This window comes from Falco rusticolus, chromosome 3 (assembly GCF_015220075.1).
Source record: "Falco rusticolus isolate bFalRus1 chromosome 3, bFalRus1.pri, whole genome shotgun sequence".
In the NCBI taxonomy this organism is placed as follows: domain Eukaryota; kingdom Metazoa; phylum Chordata; class Aves; order Falconiformes; family Falconidae; genus Falco; species Falco rusticolus.
Window position 1 is genome coordinate 26370565 of NC_051189.1, and position 24328 is coordinate 26394892.

Consider the following 24328-nt stretch of genomic DNA (forward strand, 5'->3'; position numbering starts at 1 on the left):
TCTTCCACATCCGCTGCAGTTGATGTGTTGGCACAGAGAATTATTAACAGGGATAACAGACTGTAACCTATTAACAGTGCACATAAATGCCCATTTATGCTTTTATGATTCCTCCTTTGAGAAAAAAAGTTAAGAGCAGAAAAATGACTGTTGAAAAAATGTTTAGAGCCCTGCATGTCTTTGAACCTGCACAGTGCATGTTTTCTGAAATTAGAAAGTAAAGTTGTGTATTTTAATCACATAGTATCTGAGTTGAAAAAAATATTTACATCTGTTTAATCTGATCATCATCTATCATTTCTCACCACACTAACTTCCTTTTTCTACCAACTGAACCGTCTTCCAAGTAGAATGAGGGACAGTATACAAAATAGTCAAAGTATTTCCACGTAATGCAGATTCCTACTATATTTGTGCAGCATCATCAGTCCGACTACACAAGCTAGGGGAAAAAAAGTGTCATGATACAGTTACGTGTCCTTCATTGCTTGTAAAAAGTATCAATGCAAAGTAGAGGGTACCACATTTAAGGGGTGTTGACCCAGATCTGTTAAGTCTGTAATTTGGTCATAAGTACAGAGTGCTTTCATAAAGAGGAATAAAAAAAAGTAAAAAGTTAGGTGATTTTTTGTAGGTTGAACTATTTTAAGCATTCACAAACTGATAAATCAACTCTGCTATATTGAATTTGTTTGTGTTATTCTTACATAAAATGATAAAATTATTGCCTGGATTTTTACTTTAATATATTTACAAGCTGGCTGGTAAAGCTTCCCTACATGCTTAGGGGAAAATGTTTCTAAAGGAGATAGATACTTGTGGTCAGACAGACCTGCCTCGACCTCTGATTCCTGAATGCCAGGACGCTTGTTTTCTTCATCTTCTGCTGCATTTGTATAAGCAAGGTATGATGGAGGAAAAAAGCAAGACAAAAACATGCATGCTTTGTTACAAGCTGTTCAAATAAAAGATAAATGTCAAACAAAAGATTCACAATAACATAAATACCTCAGTCTGTGGCATAAATTATATCTTTGAGTGAATCAAAAATTAAATAAATCCTTGAGTTATTTTTTATTAATATCTCTGGTTTACTCCAATGAGATCCTTCTGCAAGTAATGATGATGACATGTAGCCCTTAATATCCCCTGTTGCCAATTTCTTATTAAATTATTGAAGCACTGGAAAGCAGACAGTAAGTACCAAAGCAGAGAAAGCAGATATATATTGGTAGATAATTGGATAAAAAGCATCTTCTGCTTGGTTTTACTTTAGTTTCTCTAGAAGTAAAAGTCCAAGCCTCTATTTGCAAAAAAGCATATTTAAAATTGTGTATAAATTGTAAGCAAGTGAGCCTACTCAGTACCATAATAAGCAGAGACAATACAAATGTTTTTCCAGCTTAGAAAAAAAATCCTCAGTTTGTCCGATGATATTCCTTTACCTGGATTTGAGAGTAATTAGAATTCAGAAAGAAAGACACTTTTCCGTCAGTAACTACAGTTGCCTAGAACACATCTAAATATTAGGGAACACTGAAATAGCTGGAAACTATGGTGACAATACGGTTTATGATAAGCAACACAAATTTATTTCTTTTATGTCATTACTAAAGCTCCATAACTTTCTTTTGTGGCAAAGCTCATCTAATACCAGGGTAGCAACAGTAACAATATAGAAGACTGTTGAGCTGAATAACTGGTGTACCGTATGCCTGCTTTAATTTACATGTCAGTTATTCATTAAACACTGTTTTGATGTGATGCAATATACTGCAGCTTTTCAAGGTTCAGAACTGGATTACTTAATAATTTTTGTGTTCTCTGTTCCAAGAATTTTTTCCACGTCTCTCATTACTTGTATAGGTTTATGTGCAACTAAATAGCTCATTGAATTATTTGAGTTCAGGTTTAGTTAGCATGTAATAGTAGTTAAAAAACTACTTGTTCGAACAGGTTATTGTTAATAGGGAGAGAGATATATGCTATAATCAAATACAATGCAAGGGAAACACCTCTACATAGATATCTGCTCTATAATTCTGTGATAAAATCATGACATTTAAATTCCAATTGAAATCATGACATTGATATTCCATTTAAAATATTCAGTGGAGACATCATCTATACAGTAAGCTTTCTGTCACAGAAAATAATGGGTGTGCCAAAGACTTTAAGAGATTGATTCGACTAGATTTGAACTAAAATGGTTTTGGCATGTTGGTACCCTGCAACAATGGCTGTTAGAAAGACAATTGTATGATTCTTTACTCATTTTTCTTTATGTCCTGTGTAGTCTCAGACCTAGATGCTAAGATCTTCAACTGGCATAAATAAAGAAGTGTTTAATTCCTACTTCTGCCAATCCAAGAGAACATTATGATTACTTTGATTACTTCCGCTGAAAGATCAGAACCTTTCAAGTAAACATTCTAAGCCCTGGTTACAGGTAACATTTGTTAAAGTTATTCTATGGAAATGGTACCAATGCAAATAAAATACTTTAGTATCTTTCAGGGGCTGAGGACTTTTCCATCTCTCAGGAGAGCAAACCAAGCAGTCACAAGTAAATCCCGAAGGTATATTTGCAAATTCCTCGTTGAAATCAAAACCCCAGTGCAGATTCATGTATTATCCTAAGGCAGCCTCGTTACTGATGTTAACTAAGCTATTCTCTTTCCTTTCCTGCCAAGTGCATGTAAAGCAAGTTACCCAGTGCAAGCACAGAGGTGTCTAACACAGACAGTCAGTACCACAGAGATATCTGCACAAAAAGGGGATGGGTGCAAAGATATGTACCTTCATTTTTTATACTGCTGTGTTTGACCAAGTCATTGGGTTCCTAGCCAAGCTGAAGATAGTCCAGGTTCCTATCCTATATTATATACATGTGATCAACCACCTTTTACAAAGCAGACTGCCTGTATGTCATATATTTTTAAAAACTTGTGAAATCACAGCTGATAGAGTATGATAGAACTACGACCAGTGTGAACGCAGGTTCTCTGCAGTTGCATTGTAATAGCCTTTCTCTGTCTCCCACCAAACTATGACAGGGCACTGGAAAACACACATTAAAATTCGTTCTCATTTTGCAAAATGATTTCTCATTTAACAGAGAAATTGTTTTCTGAACAAGACAAACCCTCTTAAAACAAACAGCATGTCTTTCTGTCAATAGTGTCTGTGTTTTCCCAACCATCAGAGTGGCTCAGCAACTTGCACTCTATACTGCAATACAACAATACAATTGACAGTACTGGTATTTGTTTCTTTGAATATTTGAAATTGTATCTGAGAGATATAAAAATGGGAGTTATGGCTGATACCTATCCCTGATTAAACCTAATCATCTACCCTTGTTAATTCCATTTGAAGATAATTTTATTCTGGAATAAGATCATTCATACCTGAATTAAGAGGGAACAGTTAATCAGCACTAATGCCACTTTCAACAGCCTCTGAAAGAACTTTCCCAAGACACAAGATTATTCTGAGAGCATGTAATTAAAGTCTATACCTCAGAGCATAAATAGAATGGCAAATCCTCACTAAGCTTTACTATTTGCTAAATTTCTGAGCACTTCATTTTTATACTTAAAGCTTTTATTACATTTGTTTGGCCTGACAATTTTCTAGTTTTTATGGTTGGTTGGATGATTGGGGTTCTTTTTGTAGGGATGAAGAAAGAAAGGGTTCTGTTTATTTTTAAAAGGAAAAGGGAAAATCTATATAAGGAAATAATTCTCTCTGATTAGTAATTAACAACAAATTGAAAAGGCTAATACTGAATACTTTCAAGACCACTTTAGGGTGTTCTATTTTAATTAGCAGCAACTAGTCATTGAGTTCATCCTTCTACCAAGGCGAGCAGGAACAAATAAATGTATTATATATGTACATGAATGAAAAAAATCTTGTTAACCCTTAACAGTTATGAATATTTCAGTAGTCATTTATTGTCGATAGTGCTAATAATACAGAACATTTAAGAGTACATAACCTTTTCGCTGCTAAAAGAAAGTTCAGTTTAGTACTATTGTTTCCTATACATGTTCATTAGAAAAAAGATCTCTCTAGCATAATTAAAAAATATGCAAGCAAAAGTTCATCTAAGAAAAGATATCCTCTGGCACTTCAGTAGTGAAAATCTGATAAAACCTTAAGTGGTCTCATACTTCTTTTCAGAACTGTTTTTCAGCCATCTAATGTGAAAATACACTAAACTAACAGTGTCTAAAGCAAAACCCAAACTGTCTAGATGCTTATGGTATATTCTGGTTAGATAGGATAATAACATGCATTTCACAGCTATTCAGTCTTCTGAACAGTAAAGCTGATACTGGCAGCAACACAGCTGTGGGAAGCCAAGGAATTAGCCAAAATGTCATGCCCATTAACAATTCTAAATGTAATGTAGCTACCAGTATTTGTGTGTTCTCCTACTAAGCATGTGGGACACTGAGAAAATTATATATAGGGCAATATGCTACTGTTAGGAATGGTTCTTCATAGCTATTCACAGCTATATTTCTTAAAAACAAACTTCTCTGTCTATTTCAGAATTTTGAAATAAATTATTCAGGGGAAACCTAGATGTCCCGGAGCAAAAACCTTCAACCACACATGACACAGTTCACTAAACTAAATCTACATTAAATCGATGTCATTTAATTCTGATTCCAATCAGGATAGCAGTTACCCAGAGGTATTTTTTCCTGTGTATTTCTTTCCTTCCAGTTGTAATATCACATAGCCATAAGCATGCCATATTCCACATTATACTGAGTGGTGCACTATAAGGAAAAATCTCCCAAACTGCAAATTAGTTCCTCATTTCTACTTGAGTCCCTGCATTTCTACTACACTTAAAGAAATGATACACAGTTTCAACCCTGGAACAAATCCAGATTAATCAAATAGATATAGACTAAATGAGACTGCTGTAAGAGTTACAAACACAGTTTTTCTTTTTCTCTTTTACAAAACAGAGACGACTTCCAACTCCTTTTTGTCTGTAATGTATATTTTACTAACTCTTTTCTTCAGTAAGATTTTAATTAAATCTGGTCAAAAATAAAATCCTCGATACATACAGAAAGGTGGCAAGCATTTGCTTCTGTAAGAACAGAAAGGACTGTTCTGTGACAATGACAATTCCCAGTATAGCCATACAGCCTTCCCAACAACAGACAACTGGTTTGATTATAACCAGGGCATTATAATAACACATAGAAATCTACTCAAATGTACACAAAGTTTTCAGGTTTATTGCTGCTTTATTTGCTGAAAAATAACATAAACCCCTTCTACTATGGTCAATGTTTTCAATTCTAATGAATTTCAGTTTTTATCACTCGTACCTCATTTTCTTAAAATAACTTTTTGTGAAATTCAGTTCCCCACAATAATAAAATGCTATTAATCATAAATATGTCCTGTTGCTGACAGAAGTTAGGCAATCTGCTGTTCCTCTACAGTGTTATCCCTTTAAAAGAAAATTATTATTCCTTTTAAAGAAAAGGATTAGGAAAATCCTAAAGAAGGGTAGAAAAAGTCTTGAAGTAGAACTATGTTGTTATTAGAATATGAGCTCTTAATTCATGACAGAAAATTATATAGAATATTGTGTGAAAGCTGTATCTATGGATTATGCTTTTAACTACAGTGTTTACCACCTTTGTACATGTAAAATTCAACATGAAATGTGTCTAGCTACTGTATGTTGAGTCATTGATGATATATTAAAACTCCAGTATCTGTGGATTTGGCACTTTTCCACAACCCAGATTTTCCAAAAGACTACTACAGAGGTACAGGAAAATATAACTCAGTCTTCAAGTAAAAACAAATAAAGGTCCTCAAGTCCCAGCAGTACTTACCAGAGCAAACAACTCTAGCACTCCTATAAAAAATAATTATTTTATTGTATTTAATATATTCCTCTGTATATAAACCCTATGATGTAAGTAAGACTGCTACCCTCCCTAATCAAACACAGTAAAAATATGCAGTGCTTCACAATTGCTGCCCTAAAGAGCTTACAGTCTAGATAGATATACTAAGCAAAGAGCAGGGAAGAGTGTAAACCATAAAAGCATATACAGCAATGACAGCAAACATCATGTGATTAGATGTGATTATTTCCTGGCATATCTAGACTGTATTTCATATAAGCATTTCACAACACATATGAAGACAAATAAATGAATACACTAGTGATGGTCTGCGAAAAGAGAGTTTCCTTTTCATTAAGTTTTACTTCCAAAATGGAAATAAACTATAAACACTGTAAATACTAAATTAAAAAGTCTGATGAAACAGATACATTAATACTATATATAGACCCTCAGTGGTATTACCAAGGACTGCAATTGATATCTTGTGGCTTGCTATTAAGCAACTTAAATGCTTTTAATGGTATGAAATATAAGGGGATTTAATTTTAAGCAAAAGTATTACAACTTTTTGAAATACTATCCTGATTCATTTTTGCTCCTATATTATTTGAAAATCACCTAGTAATTCAGCAACTGTATAACATTATAACATATTTGCAATAAAAAATTTGTTCTGATGAAATTAATGGCTAACATTAAAGATGGCAAATAGCCTCAAATGCTTAAATTTAAATACGTGCCTGAAGTGCTAATCCTGGAAAGGTATGTACATATGTAGGTTAATTGAAATACTCTTATTTGCTGCAGTATAAATCCTTGGTTATTTATAAATGGGTACATGTCTAGGTACTTTTCTAATGATGATTGTATTTAGATAGTATTATTTATACTGTCCTTTTTTCATGTAGAACCCTGAACAAATTATGAGCCACAGGTCTGCATACAAAAAAGACGAAATAATTATGACAATAATTCTGACTACATCTGTGCATTCAAGTAACATCAATTGCAGTTGGGTTTATTTTTCCCTATGTAGCCTCTCAAAAAGACTTTCAGGTGAAAAACAAACCCTCCTTTTTGTACAGACCTTCATAAGATTCTATCTCCTTGTCTCCATTGTCTAGGGAAAGTAACAAAAACAAAACAAACAAACAAACAAAACAAAAAAAAAGGGAACCAAAGCACAGGAGTTAAAAACAACAGAAGTTTTATAAAAGGTACAACATACATGTTAAGAAGGATTAAAAAAAAGGAGTGTATATGGCCATTTTGACTGATTTTGCATGGCATGTCTAGTTATCTGAAGCGGAAGGGTGAAAATGTATTTGCCATAAAATAATGCGGTTTTACTTCTACCTGTATTTCTAAAATTTTTGGAAAATTTCTCCATTGACCAGTGCTTTTATAAGACAATAAAGATAAGCACACAGCACCAGCAAAACATGAATCATGAAATGTCTTGCTGACCTTTCCTATTTTAAAGATTATTACCGCTCTTCTTGCTCTCCCTGTTTCAAGATACAGAGCTTTTACATTGGTGATCTGTAAATATGCTCCATGTGAACCCACAAGTGATCGGCTATGCTCCTAACTCCCAAAAGAGCCAGACTTTTATCACTAAACAACATATAAAAGATCATTTCCTGTGCCTGTTGAAGTCAGTGACAGAACACCTATTGAGTTCAAAAGGAACAGGACCATGCTAATAGTTAGCCCATCTTGGTTCATGCATATTTTGCAGCTGATGAGTACTGTACTGCTGATGATTCATTTCAGTCAAGAGTACTGTTGATATTAAAACATAATAGAAGAAAATACAGTGCAAAATACAATAGTGCTATCAAATCCTAATACTATACACAAAAACTCAAGAGATTGCATCTGTAATGCCAAAAGAAAAATAAAAAATATACTCAACCTTTATCAGCAATTTTGCGATGTCATTAAGAAGAAAACCATACACTTACTTCTCTCCAACGTCCCCTTTGGTGGGAGCTGTGGTAACTGCCTGCCCCTTCGCCCTGCTACTGGAGTACTTGATGGACTTGTCTGAACAGATCCCGTTCGAGGATGTGACCTATGAAACACATATCAAAACAAACGATAACCATTAAATGACAGATTCATCCTTGAATACACCAAGAACTGATAACATGACTAAGTAGGCTTTAGATCATTTGGGACCCTTGTAGTCCCATACTGAAACTATAATCTCTTTTCAGAAAAAGACCCGATTAAAAGGAGAAAAATCTCTCCATGAAAAAGAAAAAAGCAAGCCAAACTAAGGCTGAACATCCATAAGATGCCTGTTTGCACAGTCAAGCCAAAAAATATTTTCTGTGTATATATTCATGTGCATATGGATATAATACCCACATACATATAAAAGTTTCCACGAGTCAAATTCAACAATCTTTACTCATCTTGTATTTGGTTAAATTACCATTGGGTGGCAATGAGATTACAGGGATTTATCCAAACAAAGTAATAAACTGAGAAAAGACACTGGTATTTGACTCTAACTCTCACTGGGGATTTGAGGTTACTAACTCTGACTTTCAGAAAACAAAAGAACCTATTCTTAAGTTCTAAAATAAGGAGAGGCTTTACTGAAAATCAGCTGGATGAAAATGAACTCATCTTTTTATTGTATTATGTTTATTTAAGCTACGAGTAATGTATAGAAATCCTCAAAATATCAATCAGTAAAGTATAGCACTCAAACAGGAACAATACAGACTATGGCACAGTACAATGTAGTCATAAGAAATGGTGGTTAAAATGGTAATAAACAAAGTTAGTAGTGCCCATTTAAAGAAACTTTTTTTTTTTGGGGGGGGGGGGGAAGTTTCATTTAATGTTGCTATGATGGTTGTTCCATAAGTGATGTCTGATGAACACAAAAAAATTCTCATTCTGTAAAAGAAGCATATGATAGTTATGAGGTGCTTTATGTGGGAAACCATCCAGGAATCCTGATAAATGAGAAATCACAAACAAATGTAGTTAAATACTGTTAGCAAACAAGTTGCAATGGCAGCCACACCATTATATCCTGAGTAGAATATAAATAGTGTGTTGACACTGAAAGGGTTAGTATCTAGTGCTACTAGTGATCAGCTAAGGATGAGGCGATACCAATTAGCTACTTGGAAAATAAAACGGTGAGCTGGTGGGGCAGAAGGGGATTAGTCTGATTGATTTGTCTGTTTCACCTCGGTAAGGCAGGTGAAGGAGGGGCAGATCTTCCAGTCATTAATGAAGGCATCGACCTGATGAGGTTTGAGTCGGGACGCTCTGTGGATCGGGAGCGGGAGTTGGTCCGCTCTAGCATAGGACGTTGCTCTGTTGATCTGGATCTTTGATATGGCTGTCTATCTGCTGCTTCACAATTCCTGTAATGTTAGTCAAAAAGCAGCTCAGTTGACCTTTGGCTTTTCTATTAATTATAAAATATGCTGCATGATAATGGTTTGGAGCAAATAATTTTGTTATGTACATTTTGGGGGGTGATGAATTTTCTGAGTTCGCTTCTTGATAACGTAGGGGTTTTTTATACATGTATGATTTGGCTTGCTCCATACTCTTGATTAATGGGCTGAAATGTTTCCAATGTCTCAGTAATGACTATCCATGCAATAGTCTGTTTCCTGACAATTTCTGGGTAAAAATATTGTTATTTCATTAATTAATACATCAACCTTGGGAGAAAAGAATAGCTGACGTAATATTAAGTCTCACTAAAGCTAAGGACTCATTTAATTGTGCAGTTTAATTGAGCATTTTTACTCACATGACTAGATTTTTACAGAATGCATTATCTTAAGAGGTAGTACTCCTATATGTAGTTGTAATTACTATGTAGCACTATGTTAACTACTATTAGTCTCAGGAGGTCTGTCAAAATATAGTCTTAGGCTATAGTGATGGATTCATATGAGGTACTCAGACCATAGCCAGATGAAAATCTACATCATTAGTACTTGCAGAGGTTCCACCAACTAGACAAAGTTTGGTTTGTAATAAAAAAACCAGTTTTCTAACCCACAGCCTAAAGAACTGTGCCAAAACAGCAATGGAAGAAAGTTACCATTAGAAATGCAATAGGGAGAAATCAGACTGAGTATAAAAGCATTTCTTGATCAAGCAGCCTGCTCTCCTTCTATCTTAGGCAATTAATCATGACATTACTTCAGAAATCAATCAAGCCCTACCTTTTTTCATAGTGTAATTGGCCTGTTTGCAAGGAGTAATATTTGCTAGCAATATCCTAAAATACATAAAATCAAGGTAATTTAAAAAGTAAAATCCATACGCTGATGGAGCTACTTATTAAATTCACACTCCTCCCAGCTCTCCCTGAGTAACTGAACAGCTACAGCTTACAAATAGGGAACGTGTACCCTTCAGGACTTTTCCTTGAGTGAAGCCATGCATTTTACAATGAAGTCAGTTAATACAAAGAGCAACTGGATGATGATTAAGTGTAATAAAAAGCCGAATTTTAGTTAGTATCAAAAAAGAGAGAGAGAGACCACAGCCTCATTATGAAGAGTCTTATGTTATTAACAGCATTTTATTTCTGAAAATCACATTGAAACAGAGTATAGTTGTCTCTTGGGTGGCTAACTTTGCTGAATAGGCTGATAAAAGATTCATTAAAATTAATGTCTCTTCAGGCCTTTCATGAGGGAATAATTGGACTCCCAGAGCATATGAAGGAATTGCCACAGACAGGTTCAGAATAATACCATTTATCATGAACCTACATCTATAAGCTCCTAACAAGCAAACACACCACAGTGAGACACATAATGGTAATTATAAGCTGAGGCACTAAGGACTGGAGGAAAAGTACAATGAGCCTGGCACAAAACCACAACAAAATTACCTCACTTCTTCTTCTATCAGTTCTGTTTCTGAATGGGAAGCTTCATCAGCAAAAACATCCACTGTCTCGCTTCTTTTACATTGTGGATAGACAAAGAAACACAACCTTAGCTTTGATATGAAGGTTTTTTAGTTTAGGCAACTGTTTAAGAGAGGTTTCAGTGCTATGGAAGGTGAGAAAGGTGTCAGCCATCTGCATGGTGGTTAAAAAATGACCATGGGAATAAATTCTTAGGCTATGGGAATAAATTCCAAGAAAAAAAATATTCCTAAAATCAACAAAATTACAAAGGAGAACATGACCAAGGTCCAGACAACCCACCCCTACCTTGTTTACCCACATATTTAAGAAAATTAGTGATCCCACAGGGACTTTCCTTGGGTTTTTCACACAGAGAACTACAACAGCCCTCCTCCTGCCAGTGAGTGGGGGACTGCTGCAGCACACAGCAGAAGGGACCGGGCAACACGGTAAGAAGTATCATTTCATTGTCTATTACTTGCTCCTTCCAATAGCCAGTAGGACATGCAGAGGAACAGGCGAGTAGCAACCACATGGTTCTCATAAACACTTCCTAAGGCCTCATTCTCTTTACCTGCAGTATAAAAAGGTACTTTTTTAGGAAGTTAAGGATCTGACCCATTGCCTGCATTAGAAGGCACGGAGACATTTTTACGATGAGGATCAATACTAATGGCTTAGTCGGCAGGTTTTGTGTTCTGCAGAGCATCATGGAGCCACTACAACTAACCACTATGCTAACAGATAAAAGGCCTCAGAAATTTCAGATTTGACAGCTAATATAAATATTCATTTTGCCACAATCTGCAGCTAGATTACTTCAAGTGGAAAAACAACCAGCACTTCCCAGAAGTGAAGGAGAACATGGATTCTGGCAGCAACCTTTTGCCTTTAGATGAAGCTCTGGCACCACTGCCGTTTTGTAGACTGAAGGATTTGAAGACTAAGTGGAACCCTGAGGTGAAACTGAGTTGTTACTCTCAAGTTACAGGCTATGTGCTGCAAATCTCTCAGCACCCACCGCAGCAAATGGAGGGCTATATAAGCCTATTGAGTCTTCCACTTCAAGGCATCACTGTGTGGTTTTAGGTCACACACAAAGAACAATTCAACCAACAGTTTTACTGTCTGTTCTTTGTCCTCACAATTTTTTTTTGTCCTTTTAACAGTAAACACAAGTCCTATATAATCCAGCTCATGAGAAACAAACTGTCCCTTTCATAGGAAAAATATAACTCAAATAATCTGCTTGGGCAGTGAAGTTCCTTATCTATCACAGTATACAACTATGCATTAATATCACAATCCAGCCATAAGCACGGAGGGGAAGTTTCTAAAACACTTTGGTGAATTAAAACAGAAGTTCATAACTTTTAAGATAACATCCTTGAGGGCTTATGCTCCCAAGTTATCTAGATGAAAGTTTCCTCTTTTGTCATTAAAATTCATATTATATGAATTACTGATTTTTAGAGAGGGATATATAACAGTCTAAGTTAGTGTTCAACAGCCATATAATATTTTAATGTATGCTAGAGTTGTTTATCTCTGCTAACAGACATTTATTATAAAAAATACAATTAATGAAATGCAAATAGTGACCTCCTCCATATAGTGTTTCCTGTCGTACCATCCTTCTACCTTTGCTAAAGAAAACATGCATGGAAAGTGGTCTATTCCCCTTTCAAAGTCTACAAGACTTGTGAGCATAAGTCTCCCCTACACTGAGGAGTAAGCACAGCAATAAGTGTTTGTTTCTTAACCAAGCACATCTATCACTCTGAAAATGAGCTCTCTGTAAGCCACCATGCAGAAAGCTCTATGAGTATTCACAATCTAATTTTATATTTCAAACCCATCAAGAATTAGAATTCCATACTATCTAGGTTCCACTGTATATTCTAGTAACTACAGTATCTAACCAAAGGTGCTACAACATTTGCTTTAACTACTGATTTATCTGCTTTGTTCTATATTCATGTTCTGGAAATTTCAAAAGCTAACTCTTTTCCCAATGCAGAAAATTAACCATTTTTAATTTTTCATGTTTGTTATTTTTCTTAACGAATAAAAAGTATTTGCAACATTCATTGATCTAAACTTATGTATAAATCCTTAAATAAGGCGAACATTTTTCAACAGTAAGCAATCATAACAGCTTACAACACAAATAGAAGTTATTTTTTCCCCAAAATAACTGAAAACAGTTTATTTGAAAGCCCATGTTAAATTCTTTTACTGTGTGCAAGACTAAAAAAGCAAGCTATAAGATCATGCCAATCAGTTTTAGTACTAGGTTGTTGTACAAAAAAACCAAAAGAAATGAAAATAGAACCGCTGTAGGATTACAATACACTACAATTCAGCTCCTAGTGCATCCTTTTTCATCTAGAAACACTGAGCACAGAACAACAACAAAAAAATATACAGTGATACATTTTCTAGTTATCATAATTCCAAACTCCAGCTAATACACAATGGTAATACCTGTCAGTGTCTGTGGATGGCTGCTGGATTTCAATCCTTGGACATGTTATTCTTCTACTAGCTATAGGAACTTTGCTGTTTAGTCACAGACACAAGATCCTCTGTTAGCATAATATAGATAAGCATGTCTACAAACAACTGAGATTTCTAGTATCAAGCAAACTAAAATATGAGTCATAAATATTGTAATGGACAATTGGGAAAATGGGAAGGAGCAGTATACTGCCAAATATCTAGATAAACTGGTGACTGGATCTCTCACCAAATCACTCATCTATACCTATAAAGATACAATATAAAATTATGTTCTTTTAAAGCCAGGAATGCAATGCTTTTAGGTACTCTTGCAAAATAAACAAAAATAGGAAGCAAAGCAAGATATTTTTGCTGCAGTAATATTCTATCACACCTTATATATGTGACATAAATATCTATACATATACATGCACACACTCATATGATCTATTCACATGCACGTTACACTGTGGTGTATGTGATAGCTAGAGGTGTATCTACATTACAGTCACAGGCATGACTAAACCGTAACATGCTAGTATCTGAACTACTTTTCTACTAGCTAACTCAGCTATAGCAGACAAAGCAGAGAACTCAGCTGTGATCCCAGGCACATTGTGCTCCACACATAGCATACTGCTACAGCTACAGAAACTCAGTTGCTTACAGCTTGCTTAGATATCTGTACGTGGCAGTGCAGTCACTTTGCTGATTCTCTTGTAGACTTATCTAATCATGCTAATACATGATGGCATGGTACAATTATAAAAATGCTTAAAAAAAGAACATATATCTGTATCTATAGAGATTTACTCTCCAAAATGTGTTTCACCATTAATAGGTATACTGAGGAATAACAAACCCCTGGTTTAAGTAAGGAGTTAGACCAGATACTTTTTTTCAAGGCTATTTCCAACCCAAATTAGTGTATGATTCTATGGATGCAGTCAGAGGTTTATGCTAGCTATTGCAATCAAATATCAATAAAACCAGTGAGTAGTGCCAATTCTGGAACAATTAAGATTGAAATGATGTGCTGAAATATTTCACATCTTCTTTATCTGTAAAATCAGACCCAATTTTGTGTATTTTGGAGGAATAGAAAAGCAACTTGTATATTTGAAAGGAAAACAGTAAAAATTTATAAGAAAATTCTTCTTCACAGAAAACCTCTAAACAAAAAGTAGTGAATGCATTTCAGAAAAAGGCTTCTTCCAGTTAACATTATTTGTAACTGCATTCAAATGAAAGCAAAAACAGCAAATGAGCTAATAGTAATACTAATTTCATTTCACTAGTTAACTTTAACTAGTTTAAGAACAAGTATTTTACTCCAAGTCATTTTCTCAAAAAATGAACCTTGCAGGCTACCATTTCCTTACACAGAGGTGAACCAATGAATGCAAGCAACATTTAAGTTGCCTTAGGTCTTACCAATTTATTTAGTTTTCACTAACTTTATCATATTGACATTTATTATGGTTTTTTTATTCTAATATGAAATGTTTGGAGGTATTCCTTCTAATTTAAAAGTCTCAGAGACTTAGATTTTTGGTATAATGTAGTATGCAAAGTGTTTGCTTTTAAATTATTATTTCTGGTACTTGTAACATACAATTTCATTTATATAGCCAGTTGCCTTTTATAGTATATTGTATTTTGCCAACTACTTCCAGCTTTCAGCATCTTTAATATAGATCCTCAACTGACACATATTAAAGAATCACACTGCAGCAACACATATCTCTATCCTCATGAGATGACTAACTGAAGATCATGATAAAACTGATTAGCATTCAAAAGCTGTGAACTCAAAACTCTCAAAGAAGAGAGCTGAAATCCTCTCCCCCCCCTCCACCCCAGGTCAATTCTATAACTGCTGCAATTCTCTCCAAGATAATAATGTAAATTTTAATAAAAATATTAGAAATATTTCAAAGTCTGTTTCAATTTTATATTAACTTTTATTACACATTTTTTGCTATTTCAGAGCACAATATTTCACCCACTCAACTTGAATGCTGTATTATAACGTATGAACAATGACACTGTATAAACATTCAAGGGTTTTAATGAACATGTATTTCATGACTGAAGAGTAAGTGGTGTATCAGGTAATGCATAGAGAAGCTTCAGAGAGAAGCAATGAGAAAAGTATTTCCTAGTAGGGCTTGAACATTGAAATGTGGTTCAGCAGAGCACTTTATAGTCTAATCAAGTGAATTAGTTGTAGGCTTAAAATTAAGCAGGTACCTAAATACACCTTTGTACAGTGCAGTATTAAATCCAGAATTCGAAAAGTACTTGGTTCTTGGTGTTTTGTGTGGGATTTCTTCCTCAGACCTTAAATATAACTTTATTTATACATGGTACACTGTATTAGTTAGCCTCTTTTTTTTTAAGCAACATTTTAAAAGACCAGTAATATGGCAGACATTTAATTAGTAAATTATCACAGTCAGGGCTTAGTACTGCAAATGTGTTTATCTGTCTGCTTAACATTTGAGAATAGATGTGTCATTCTGACCTCAAAGAAGTCAACAAGTGTTCTGTCACTTGGTGAGGCCAGGAGTCCAATCAGATTATTTCAAAATAAGCAGTTATGTTAGACTTTATGTTGTCTTTTAAGCTCTTAAATTACATATTAACAAGATAGCATACTGCTTCTGTTCAAGGCATTTTGCAAATCCATTGACCTTAACAGAAGCTGATCCATTCCAGTAGTCTTCATTCAACTAAAGTATGCTCTATGCCTTATGGTCTACCTAAAAGTCATATTGGTTTACAACAAATGTTCTTGTCTTTTATTTCTTTATCCACAGCTTTCTGGAGCTAAATTTAAATGAGGACAGAGAGTAATAACAAGTAAGTTTCTTTTTCAAGTTACAAGTCTGTTTTTTCCCCCAGTAGTTACCTACATTAATATCTATATAGTACTAAATCTAAGTGAAGTAAACCAGAACTATCTAGTGTGACTATCAAAAGCAAATACAAAAGGTTTGGTTGCACTAAGCACTTTTCAGCCTTCTTCAAATGCTGTCCATTTTCAGTATGCTTGTGCACCTTCCCAGGAAGAACTAATAAGTATGGCCATTGCCATAAGCACAAATTAAGTATATACTTGAAACACTTAAAACTGAAGAGGCAGCAAATAGTAGCGCTCTGGTTGAAAAAGCTAGGGAAGAAATATGGTCTCAAGTAAGTCTCTGTGGCTGCACTACTGTTGAGGCAAAAGACCCTTACCTCTCCTCTAGCAAAGAGAGAAACATATTAAAATATTGAAGGATTAATTCTGGTTTATATCAGAATTTTTTAGTTTTAAGTTGACAAAGTCATTTATGTTCTCCTTCAGTCTCTGAATTCCTTAAACAGAATTCCTATTCTAGTCAACATATACAGGACAAATGTGAATCACAATTTTATTTAAATAGCCTTAGAACTGCAGGTGAACTGTGACTAATCCCTGCTATTATCTTCTTTTCCAATATATAGCATCATTTTATATGGTTTGTTATATTCAGCCAAATACAGTCTAATAGCCTTCCAGTGATCTGTTTTAGGTACGTAACTATTTCTCCAAAGAAATATGTTGACTTGTACCACCACAAAGGAATAAATAGAAGTAGAAAATTCAAAGTATAGTCAGTAATTAATTTACTACTAAGAATTAGTTTAATATTCATGCAAAATTTACATGTTATTATGAATTTGTTTGCACAAAATTGTAGCATTTGAGACACCACTGTACAGCGTTATTTTGGATAACATCACCACAAATTTTTTTGAGATACAGTTTTCTAACTCTTAGTCCTCATCAAGGAAAAGTTCTTGGTAGCTCTGTGGCAGTTTCACTTAAGAATTCCAGTATTTACCAGCATATTGGACCTATACCATATGTTTGTTTTAGTCAAAAAAAATGCCACCAGCGTAGCCCATCTCCTACTTAGGAGATGCGGAAGGGCAGAAAGAAGCAAGCTCTGTGCACATTCACAAAAGAAGTAAATAAAAATGAAGAAAACTGTTGCAAGAGCAAGAAGAAAATGAGGCAGAAGTAGTAAAGTCAAAGAACTGATAGCAAGGAAAATCTGTGTGCTTCCTTGACCAGGAGCCAACTGCAGCTGGGAAGAACTTCAGACTGTAACGCACATAGCACTTCGCATGTTATGCAGCGATCACATAGAGAGATAGGCTGGACAGTTAAAATTGGGATTATTTCTAAATGCAAAAAGTATTAGGTCTCAAAGACACGTTCCCCAACACTGACTGTAGGCAAGTGTTATCAGTCAAAAAGCCCTTTTTCATTTAAAGCGGCTCTGAACAGTGTGAACGAATTAGAAATAGTTCAAACATAATTAATATTCTTTTCCTGTTTGTAACTGAATAAAACAGGTTAATCTTGGAAAACAGACTATCACGTAAATGTGTCTTAGTCCTGAGTCAAGAAAGAAATACATCAAGAAAAATATACTTATTAGGAATAACTTTGGTACAATTATAAATGAACTGTTATTATAAAGATTAGAAATACATTTTAGCTGTATCTGTAACACTACACTCTTTACTTACCCATATTTTTCAGCTGAACCATTGACTACATGATCTGCCCATGAACTTGCACCATTGTACCACCTTTGCAATGCAGTCAAAATAAAGAAATGTTATAAAAAAACATATGTATTATTAATAACACTTTAATTCATATGACATAACCACTTCTCAATAAAATGGGAAGCTTCCCAAATGTTTCCAAATCATTTTGTACCTTTCCTATTTTCTCTCAGGTATGAAAAAAAAACATATACTGTTTAAACCAAAGCAAATTATGTTCAATTTTTTCCTAATATAATTCTTAATATATTTCACCTTTATTCTTTTCAGCAGTTTAGGCAAGAATTTCAGTTCCATACAGACTAAACTGATCCCTTATATTTTCTCACACAAAAGTCTTCATGTTTTTAATGGCTACTGAGTTTGTGGAATAATTAAAAAGTAATTGTGGAGATATACCATTAACAAAAATAGCATTCTATGCAGCAATAGTTTAAAATACCACTTTTAATTTCAAAAAATGTTTTTTTCTATTTAATAGGGTGGTTGGTTTTTGCAGTTATTTAGGAAGCAGAAGAAAACTCCTTTCACTCAGATCAAACAATAAAAACTAATTAAATTTTATACTTTTATTAATCTTTCAGGTACTGTACATGGCCTACCTAAACATTTGCAGCATCATTTCAACAAATCAGTTGAAGACAACAAAAAACACATGTAGAAATATTTTATCTAAAGTAGAACCACTGAGAAAAGAAAGAATGGGAAAAAAACTGCTACTTGCATTTCAGAAAGCAGGGGATAAGCTGTTTATGTGCCAATACTCTGGTATGAGTATATACAAATCATCCAACATTTGGCTATGGAGTCTCAACTGGATCTCTAGAGTTCCATATTTTCACGATCGTGCTTGGGTAAAGCCTTGGAACTGCAATAATCCCACTATTCAATGATTTCCACATAACAGTGAGTAATGAGTTAAAAAAAAAGAAGCAATGCAGGGATTTTCAGAAAAGATTGAGGGACCACCATATTATCATCTTGAATATAAGTCTTCCTTTTACTGAAAATCCTAGCCAAAGTCTGCAGGGTGAACTTTTAAATAGCTTGAATACACTTATCCAAGAGTTATCATTAATTTGGTCCTGGGAATCACAGCAGTATTTTTTGCATGACTCTATTTTTTCCCAAACTTCTCAGATTTCAGAATCTGAAGTACTGCAGTATGTTTACAAACTGAAGAACCTCACACCTCCTGGTCATTATGTTGAGGGAAGAGAGTATGGAGTGCAGTATATGTGACTGTCAGTCAGCTGCTCTTCTTTCTTCTATGTCAAATTTAATGGTACGGGCAATGACATTTTTTTGCATGGTTTGTAACCAGATCAATGACTGGATGAAAGTTACTTTAGTTTAATCTAATTTAGTTTTAGATTAGATTTAGGTTTTGTTCAATCTAAATTAGAATACAGTTGGAGAATGACAAGTGTATCTTTAACTCTCCCTAGTCATCCATATCCTTAAAACTGAAGCCACTGTGTCCAGTTAGCTGATATTTCAAGAACAATTCTTCATTAAAAATACTTTATTATAGACACCATAAATACATAAAAATTGTTTTAAAATTGCAGTGCACTTTATTATTTTTGTTAAATGTGACTGTATTTATTCATAGCAATCAAATAAAATCAATTTTTCTTGCTATTAGTTAGAAAATAATCCCTCCTTCACCTGTTCCCATATGTAGACAAAAATCAGACACTGACTTAAAAATGGACAGAGAAACAGAAAAGAACTAATTGTACAAAGGAAGAGGAATATCAGTTTGCTGCTTTCTTCAGAGTTCCTTCTTTTTGGACTTTGCCTAGCTCTTTAAACATGAAATGCTGTTATCAAATAACTATTTCCAGAGTCACTTCAAAAGTTTTCAGATTACACAGCAGATTTTAGTTATATTATGTTCACTGTGATACACTACATGCATATCAAAATTTAAGAAGAACAATAGTACTTTCAGTCCTAGCACATCAATTTGAAGGCATTCAGTTAGTCCTTTTTTAAGTCAATAGGAGCAATAACATGTCAAAAGCTGAGGAACTTAAGTGACTCAGGTCATTAAAAGAATGAAATTGAGGATTCTAAATTGTCCTATAATCACTCCTAGTGATTGAAAAGGTTAGACACTAGAAATATGCTGCAGTTAAGTGGGGGAAAAGCCTTCAGTTGTACTTAGCTCCTCTATATTATTCCGTTTTCCTTCCATATCTAATGAATAAAAAATTGTTCAAGTTAAGAATTATACTTAAAAAAAATTCCAAAGTTAATGGAGAGCTAAAAGAAAACAATGTACTGAAAAACTATGGAAATTAGTTGTTCTCTATTTAGAGAAATACTGCATAAAGTGCACTGTAAATTTAAATATCATTAGTCTAGGCCAATTAAAAATTTTAGACTACACTTGAAAAAAAATGTATTACTAATCTATTTTAACTGTATAAATTAAAATACCTTTCAGGAGTATAGGTTGTGTCATCATAATATGAATTAGGCACTCTTCTCTCCTGCCTAGTCCTCCTGAATATGGAATAAACAGCACAGATATTTCAGACATTTTAAAAGTGCTTCTTTCATGGTTTTCCCTCACTGTATTATTAAAATAGTGACAAACATAGAGCACATTTATCTACAATATTCTGAACTTATATTTTCATATATATGTCAAGTTAAACTTCTATTTTCAAATTACATTCAGAAATAATGAGCAACATATTATGAACGCTTGGTCAATGCACACATATTTCATAGGAGTGGAAAGTCACATCAATAGGAAAACAGTATTTGAGCAACTGACAAATTTCAACAAAACCAGGATATGGACGTTATAAAATTTCTGACTGGCAAAATGAATGTCAGAAAACAAAATGGAAGCAAAATGTTGTTTCCTTAAGTGAAGCAACAGAAATTCTGCCTGAAATAAACCTCACATCCTGCATAAAATGTGCACAAACCAGCTTTTATTGACTTCCAAACACTAACCTCGAAGGCTAAGTGAAAAAAAAATGAAAATAGCACATAGTGTGGTGTTCTCAGTGGCTAAGCTGAGCTCTGAGATAGATACGTTAGAAAGAATTTCATACAGTGAGGTTTTCAACGGATTTTTATTTGTGAGGAACTGCTAATATTTTATTTTTAAAAGCAAACAGCATAAAAATCTTAAGAACATTACCCTGTCATTGACATCACCTTTATGTCAGCCAGTCCTTAAATGGGTGACTGTCAAATTAGGAACTAGCCTATATAGCTCTATAGGGTTGTGAACTGAGGGATGTGAATGAAAACCTAAGTAAAGCTCCACATGTCTGGTCATGATGTTTTATATATATTCAATCTGAGTAGCTGCAGCAGTGTGAACCGATACCAGCTAGTGCTGCCATGCTGACTATCCCATTAAAGAGTCAAGGAAAACTGGAGCTGGGCAGCAGAGTGTTCTTTGCAAAGCCCTGGGTCCAAAGGGCGCTGGAGTCACTGAAGCTGCACATGTGCCTATTGCCTTTCTTAGGCCGGTGCTGAAGAAATGTGCTTTCTTAGGCATGAAGGATCCTGAATGACAAGAAGTATTTTGCCAATGCCGCCTCCCTTTCTTCTGGGAAGGCAACAGTTACGCTTCTTCAAAATAGGGAAACTATCACAAAGACAAAATGACAAGTGCCATAGCCTAAGAATCAACACAGAAATTAAGGTTTTTAATAACATAAATGTGTCCTAGAAATAATGAAGTAAAGACTATCAAATCTGATAAACAGTAACCAAAACAAACTTCAGCAAAGATACAAGAAAACCAAGTAGTCACTCTGTGGGGAAAAAAAAAATAAAAAGAAGAATCTGCTAGAAGAGACAAGAGTCAATGGGCTGGCTGTGAAGGACTACAAGAGAAGCAGTGAAAAGAGCCATGAATAACAAAGGTGGCAACGAGTTTTGACTGATGCATCTGTGTAAGGTATTTGCTTGCAGGACACCCACACTGGGGGATTCACAGTGACATGAGATACAAAACACTCTGTCCCAGATGAGAGATTATTCCAAGTGCTGAAGTGCTAAACTGTGCAGAACAATGTTTGCTATTTTGATGAACAGTGGAAACTGGAAAGTTATTTCACATGCTTAATAAAGTGAAAGTAAAAGACATGGAGAGATGTGGTTGTTTGGTATGCTAACATGGCTTTCTTTAAACAGATGGAACTAAGGACTGACACCTTGAGCTACAAGAATAATGTAATGTAAATTAAGCATTAAACTGGGGAAAAGTGTAAAGGTAAATAAGGAAACTGTTTTAAAAGTAATTTCTAATATATTCCCAACAAAATAAGGAAGAGGAAATGACTTAGTATTTTTCAATGGATAAAGAATAAAGATTATTTTTTAAATGGTCCTTAAATACCTAAAGAACTGCTGTCAGAATATGGAAAGACAAAAATGATTAAAAACTAGGAAAAATGGTAGTGTTTGGGAGATACTCATAGTAGTTTGTATCTGGTAAGATAACTCAAGTAGCTTGAACGCTAACATTACCCAGAGGCAGCCTGATTCAGGAGGACCAGAAAACCCAGGATCAGTCCCTAGGCCCAAGGAATCTCCAGATACTGTTCTAACAGTGAGCTAGAGATATTCCACTTCATGTCAGATTTTCCTTTCTGACCCCAGGAGGAATTAGTGTTAATAGCCTTCTCTTCAGTAAAGCTCTGGAAAAGATTTACTCCATCTCATTGCTTAAAATCCAGCTTTTCATCTTTATGCAGTAATGTCACTTTTGCCTTTTACTTTCATTGATTTTACTTTATTTTGAGAAGTTAACTTCTGTAGAAACAAAGATTAAGATTTGCAAATCAAGATCCTCAAACTAAGAGGAACTTGATAACAGCTCCAACTTCCAACAACACCTGAATACTCACAGATACAACCAGCAATCTGAAACAGGTTCAGATAAACCAATGCAAAGGTGAATATATCACTAAAGGCCAAAAACTGTATATAAAAATTAACTATTGAAATAGCATACGTAGGAGCACATTTCATACTATATTTTCAGAAAACAAACCAAAAATCTGTCTCCTTATTAAAGTTTCTACATGCAGATTGAACTAGTTACACACGTTATATTAGGTTTCATGTAAAACTATCATTTCAAAACAAACATTTAACTGAATTCTAAAGGTTATTATGTCTATTATACTATGGTTTTGGAGAATTTTAAAAAACAGTATTTCTTTGGAAGGAATATTTCTGTGATACTATAAAATTCTCAGATTCTATTTTGTTTCTACATCCAAAGTTTTATAACTTAATAAAAACATGCTTATATATGATCTAACTCCAGAGCAAACCTTAACGAACTTCTCAGAGGAACTCATATCCAGCGGGCAGCCATGAAGTTAATATACCAAGAGTTCTTGATGTATCTTCCTGCTATGGAAAATTTTATATGGACCCTCTTGTAAAGCAATAGCTGTATCAGCCATTATATCTACTCTTTGACATCTGAAGCCACCACTTCCTTTTTATAGGCTTAGTTTATCAGATTGATATTCATATTTCTACTCACACACAACAATGTTGACTTTTTCCTGTTTTGCAATATTTCTGGAAATATCTTAATCACAGTACTATACTAGAACATCTTATTGCATCTCTTAAAAGCCACTGTATTTCAAGTATAATTATTTCATAGAAATTATTATGGGCTCAAATTCTCTGCCATATATTTAATATATAAATAGGAACTCTGTTGTTCTGTAATCACACACAGGTATTGTGAATTTATACAAGCGCTCATAAATTACAGAATAAGCAGTATAGAAATATCTACAACATAAGCTTATACTTTCACTTTTCACTCTATTTTCCAGTTAAGCAAGTATGAGATTTCAGAAATACTCTGTTTCTGTGAACTTTAAAGTTGATACGCTTTTCCTCATTAATTCAAAGAGAATAATAAGTACTATAAGCACTTTGGAAAATTCCAGCAAAATTAAGGGTTACACAAAGACACATATAATATCCATATAACCTAATTTATGAAGCTGACTTCTGTAAAGCTATTCAGCTTCTCTTGGGATTTACCCATAGCCCTGAGTAGGCAGTTTTAGATGCATACATACTCACGGAGTATTATAAAACATCTTCACTGTATGTGTTTACATGATCACATTCTTAGTTTGGAAACCAAACACAGTACTATCAGAGTGGCAGAGCTAACTGTCAAAGTAGCAGAGCTAACGATATGCTCCACATCAATTATACCTCTCAAGATCATAGTAAGCACCCTCAGAATAGGTACGGCACATCTTACGGGAGCGAAGTAATCTGATTGCATCTTCACAAAACAGAGGATACATTGTGTAATCCTGGCTGCCAAAACATAAAGGGTGAACACAATGAAAAACAACACAAAGATGAAATGAGGACAAAG

General features: G+C 34.4%; 1 protein-coding gene across 47 annotated transcripts in view; it reads right to left on the minus strand.

The window, feature by feature from the left end:
- Window positions 1–24328, minus strand: part of RIMS2 (regulating synaptic membrane exocytosis 2) — a 340243-nt gene that overhangs the window by 131700 nt on the left and 184215 nt on the right. For 25 of the 47 annotated variants that reach the window (XM_037381124.1, XM_037381096.1, XM_037381092.1 and 22 more), the window contains 9 exons: window positions 24160–24267; window positions 20371–20436; window positions 17881–17943; window positions 13300–13374; window positions 10792–10863; window positions 9116–9295; window positions 7868–7977; window positions 6988–7020; window positions 833–886 (listed from right to left, as the gene is read on the minus strand). In XM_037381124.1, coding sequence (XP_037237021.1) covers window positions 833–886; window positions 6988–7020; window positions 7868–7977; window positions 9116–9295; window positions 10792–10863; window positions 13300–13374; window positions 17881–17943; window positions 20371–20436; window positions 24160–24267 — 761 coding nt within the window. The remainder of the gene's footprint in view (window positions 1–832; window positions 887–6987; window positions 7021–7867; window positions 7978–9115; window positions 9296–10791; window positions 10864–13299; window positions 13375–17880; window positions 17944–20370; window positions 20437–24159; window positions 24268–24328) is intronic. The other 22 variants (XM_037381128.1, XM_037381113.1, XM_037381116.1 and 19 more) reach the window with 12 other exon arrangements.